This window comes from Ziziphus jujuba, chromosome 9 (assembly GCF_031755915.1).
Source record: "Ziziphus jujuba cultivar Dongzao chromosome 9, ASM3175591v1".
Taxonomy (NCBI): domain Eukaryota; kingdom Viridiplantae; phylum Streptophyta; class Magnoliopsida; order Rosales; family Rhamnaceae; genus Ziziphus; species Ziziphus jujuba.
The window spans coordinates 15820407-15825657 of NC_083387.1; the positions used below are offsets into that span (position 1 = coordinate 15820407).

The window sequence follows — 5251 nt, forward strand, 5'->3', positions numbered from 1 at the left end:
ATTTTTGTAAAAAAAATTTGACTTTGGTGTGGTCTGCATCATAGAATTTTCTTATATATTTATATATATTAAATATGTAAAATATATTCCACAATATGTTATGGGATATGTTATAATAAATTTTTATTGTTGCATATTCTACAACAAGTTGTGTGATATGTTTGGTCCACCACTCAATAAATAATTTTCCTTACAATATCGCTCCTATTTATAAATATATATATATATATATATATATTATCTTGTAGTCCATATATTCTTATTGGTAACAATCATATTAATCTAATAATACCTCATGAAGCCATTAATGCCTCTAATTTATCATCTATTGTAAGTCATGGTGTATTCTTTACATGGGGTCGAAGAGGCACTCGAGATTATGTTCAAAGTAAATTAGATCTTACTTTTTCTGTTTGGATAGTTGCTTGGATGCTTGGATTCCATTTCTCGCTACACTTTAGCTAAGCAATATTTTGATCATTACACTTTGTTGTTAAGCCTTATTAAGGAGAACAGAACTCGTGCTAGACCATTCGAATTTCAATCCATGTGGATTGGTCATAAGGATTTCACTCATTTTTTTGTTGATATTTGGAAAGATAACATTTCTGGCAATCCCATGTTTTGGGTTAATAGTAAACTAAAACACTTCATGCAAGCTCTAAAAATGTGGAACCGAGAAATTTTTCGGAAATTGATGACAAAATTAATTTGGCTCAGGGAAAATTACTTCCAGTATAGGAAAGAATATGGACGGAAGGTTTTTTTATTTTTTTATTTTTTTTGAGGATTTGTTATCTGAGGAAGCAACCATTCAGGCTTCTCTTGATGATTGTTTATCTTAAAAGGAGGAAATGCTTAAAGACCAGTGTTAGAGCTAAATAGTTAAAGGATGGGGATCAAAACTCTCTATTTTTCATTCTTTGCTTAGAATCTACAAGTCCTAATGGCTTTTATGTCTCTTTCAATTCAAGGGTCTACAGTTATAAATGAAGCTTCCACTAGACAATTAGCATCAGGATTTTGATATTTGGATGAGATTATTCCTCGATCTGTGCCTGATACAAAAAATAAAATTCTTATTGCGGTTCCTTTGCCTGAAGAGATTAAAGCTGCTGTTTTTAATCTTGATATTTGCAGTGCCTTGAGTCTTGATGGTTTTCGAGGTTCTTTCTACCATAAGTATTGGGATTTTATTAATTTTGATATTATTGCCGCTGTTCAATATTTTTTATTTTTATTTTTGGAGATATTCATCCTAGGTTAAATTCGAATTTTATGGTTCTTCTTCCTAAGGTTTGGGGGTCGAATTCTGTTGATAAATTCCATCATATCATGCTAGGTAATTTTCTATTTAAAATTGTTTCAAAGATTTTGGCTGATAAACTTGCAGGTATTGCCTCTTGGATTGTTTCAATAATCAGTTTGATTTCATAAGGTGTTGAAATATTGACGACTGTATTGCTTTACCTTTCGACTGTGTTAGTAATTTAGATAGCAACATCTTTGGTGGTAATGTCACTTTAAAACTAGACATTAGCAAAGCTTTTGATTCTATTAGATGGGATTTTCTTTTAAAGGTTTTGAATAAGTTCGTCTTCTCCTCCAAGTTCTGTTCTTGGATCGGAGCCATTATGGAGTTTGCTAGTATTTCAATCAATGGACTGCCGATAGGTAATTTTGGTTGCTCTAGGGGGGCTAGACAACGGGATCCTCTTTACCCCCTTTTGTTTGGAATTGATGAGGGCTTACTAAATCCTTTTATTTATTTATTTATTTATTCTTATCTAGTTTGGTAGAGAGGGATGTTTTCTCCTATTTCTTCTCCTCAGAATTGCGCAGCCCCAACTCACTTTCTTTATGTAGACGATGTGCTTCTTTTTCGTAAAGGTACTACTCAAAATTTGAAAAATATTTTGGATGCTTTGGCTTTCTATAGTTCTCTTTTTGGTCAACAGGTGAACTTGTATAAATCTTACATTTATTTTGAGAGCAAGTTGTCTCATGCTTGGTAGGACAGCATTCTAGCTTTTACAGGGATGCGTTTGGATTCCTTAACTTGTACTTATCTTGATGTTCCTTTTTTTCTAAGGCAGGCCTATTAAAGGACTTCTTCGTCTTTTTGCTGATCATAGTTTAGAGTGGTTCGCTTTTTGGAAGGGTCATTCTCTTTCTTTGGCTGGGCGTTTGTGTCTTACCAATTTAGTCATTATTTATAAATTTGTTATTACTTTTACGATCTACAAGTGGCTGGGGATCTTCTTGAAGCTTAAAAAAGGAAAACCATAATTTTCTTTGGTTTGGTTTGGTGCTTGTTCCAAAATCTGACATTGTTTCTTGGTCTTTTGTTGTTTACCAATTAAGCAAGGAGGCCTTGGTGTGAAAAATTTTATTACTTTTAACAAGGCCTTGTTAAGTAAGCTTGCTCGGAAATTGATGCATAAGGATTCTTTTCTCTTTCGCTTGCTTTGGGCACGTTTTGTAGGAAAATTGAACCCTTTTTATTATGTTCCTTCCTCTATTTGTCCGACTCTTAGAGAGCATTATATGTTATGGTCTCAAGAAGCAAAATAGATTATTGAAAAGCATATTTGAGTTTGTTTGGAGGTTGATAATTGGTTGAGAAATTCAATTGTTAATTTATTAAAAAATTCATAACAATTTTGGGATCTTGACTTAACGATTGGTGTTCTGATTGATCATAATGGGAATTAAATTTTTAGCGGAGCCTTTCCTTTACTTATGGGTTGGATTGAGTCTACGGTAGTGCCACTTGATAGTCATCATAAACGGGTTTGGATTCACATCGTGACAGGATCTCTATCTTGTAAAGAGGTTTATAATCATTTTATGGTTATTGTCATCGGCCAATGTGGGTTGGTCACATCTGAAAGAGTTTTGTACCTCCTTCTCGTTTGAAGTTAGCTTGGAGAATTTTCATGGTAGGCTTCCCACTGATGATGTGTTAATGAGGCGTGGTTTTTTGTTGCCATCTCAATGTCGTTTATGTTGTAAGAATATTGAGACTTTACATACTTATGTATATCTTGTGCTTATGCTTAAGCTCTCTGGGATAGTATTTCAATTAGCTTCGGTTTACATCTGGACACTTAGGCTTCCATTGTGGATTTTTTCCAGCAAGCAATATCTTTTCCTATAAGATCTCAAATTTATAATTGATGAACTGTTGCTTTGCTAGCTGGTTTTTATGCTATCCAGTTTGCTAGGAATCAAAAGCAGTTTGTAATGTTTTAATTCCTTGGGCTTATTCTCTTGCTTCTATATGTAGCAAGGCACTATGAGGAATTCTGTTGGCGATCTGTTTGACTTTATCTCGATTAACGATCATGGGTTTTGCTCTTAAGGCTCCTAAAATTTTGCTTCTTGTTTGGTTACTTCCTAAGCCTAGATGGTTAAAGGTAAACACTGATGTTGCTGCTCAGGGTTGTCTTAACCTAGCAGTAGTTTCTTATGTACAAGTAGGGGATTTGATAAAGGATATTTTGCAATTCCTTTGGATCTTTGTTATGCTTATAAGAGTGAACTCTTAGATGTCGTTTCTGCCCTTGAATATACCAAGTTCAAGTGGGATCATATTTGAAAGGAGTGTAATTCTATTTATGTGGTTAGTTTGCTGAATTCTGGTTCTATAGATGTTCCATGGCTTTTGAGAACTAGATGGAGTAATTGTTTACATTAATATATTCATGGTATTCAATTTAAAGCTAATCATATCTTTAGAGAAGACAACAATGTATCTGACTTTCTTTCTAAGTTTGCTATATCTGTTGTTTTGCCTCATTTTTGTTCTTCTTTGCAATTTAGGAATGTTCAGGATTATGAGAATTACAAATTTTGATTATAATTTTGTTATCTTTCCTTTTTGTTGTAGCCGGCTTTTTCCCTATTGAGACCTTCCTTATGGGCGTTTTTGCTCAATAAGGTTTTAACAAGGCTGGAGGTTATCCTTTGTGGTTGGTCTGTTATTTTGTATTGGACAAAGTTTTGTATCATTATTTATTTTTATTTCATTCATTTTTCTGCTCGTCAAGTTGATCTTGCTGGAGGGGTACCAACCAAATTGGATGTCTCCTCTGATGCGAATCCGTCTGTGCCTACACAACCGACAACCCGTTGGGTTGCTGACCCGATAAGGATGAAGATCGGATCGATCACTAGCGCTCAAACTAAGAGGTTTAGGGACAACCTTGCTGCCTTTATCCAGGGAGTAATTCATTTTCAAGAGGACTTGTCCATACCTAAAGATCTAAGACCTGTTTTGGGCATACAAGTGGTGGAAGTCGATATGGATCCGGGTAGCAATTTTGGTGAATTTATGAAGTCCTGGAAGCAAGAAATGATTCCAACTTTATGGATTCAATAAATATCACTAAGAAGTCATGAAAACAAGTCAAAGCAGAAGTAAACCAACTTGTACGGACTTGTATGGACAGCTTCAAAATTTGGCCGAAAATTGCTATATTGCTTGCTAGCTTTACTGTATTTTGCTGAGTTGGCTTTTTCTCTTTCTTCCGGGCAAGGGCAAAGTGTGGGACTCCATAATAAGCTTATCTACCATCGTACAAAGCATATTGAAGCTGATTTGAATATCAAATTGGTCAAAGATTGGTCAAAGTCAATTAGTCAAAAAGCTAGTATTTTAGTTTTCTAATTTGATTCTACTTTTTGTTTTAGGAAATTACCATTACTTTTTGATTTATTTATTTATTTATGTGCTGGAAAAATAAGTTTAGGAAAGTTATTATTTTATTATTTTCATTGTAAATTAATTAATTTCTAATTCAAAATAAAGAAATTAATTAATCCAAATTAGATTAGGAAAGGAGGAGACTTTGGGCCATATTAGGATTATTCATTGCATGGCTAGTTTTTCCTTTTTGTCTTAGGGTTTTATTGTGTTTTTTCTTAGCCTATAAAAGGGCTTGTTTTTTAGGAAGAACAACCATTAATAATATTCAGAATTTATTTTGTGAGATTGAATTTCTCTTTGTTCTTTTGAACATCTAAAACACCATTAGTGAATGAGTATTTTAGTTTGACTTATCAATAGGATTTCCATCACCTATTGTGGCATCCTCATTATATACCAAGGTTTCTAATCACAGGTTGGTTAGGGGTCAAGGTGACCATTAGAACTTGAACATAATTAGATCCGGACTACTATAATACGGGTTTAGGAGCAAATCGTCCTAGGTTCGTATCGTCCTCTGCATCTCCTTTCAAGTAATAA

The 5251-nt window shown here is 33.9% G+C and overlaps 1 protein-coding gene across 1 annotated transcript; it reads left to right on the plus strand.

Moving 5' to 3' along the window:
• Positions 1-855: 855 nt before the first annotated feature.
• Positions 856-4902, plus strand: LOC125424315 (uncharacterized). The gene is made up of 2 exons (XM_048481381.2): positions 856-1166; positions 3893-4902. Exons 1-2 carry the CDS (start codon positions 1155-1157, stop codon positions 4382-4384), a joined length of 504 nt encoding a protein of 167 aa, XP_048337338.2. The 5' UTR covers positions 856-1154; the 3' UTR covers positions 4385-4902.
• Positions 4903-5251: the final 349 nt, after the last annotated feature.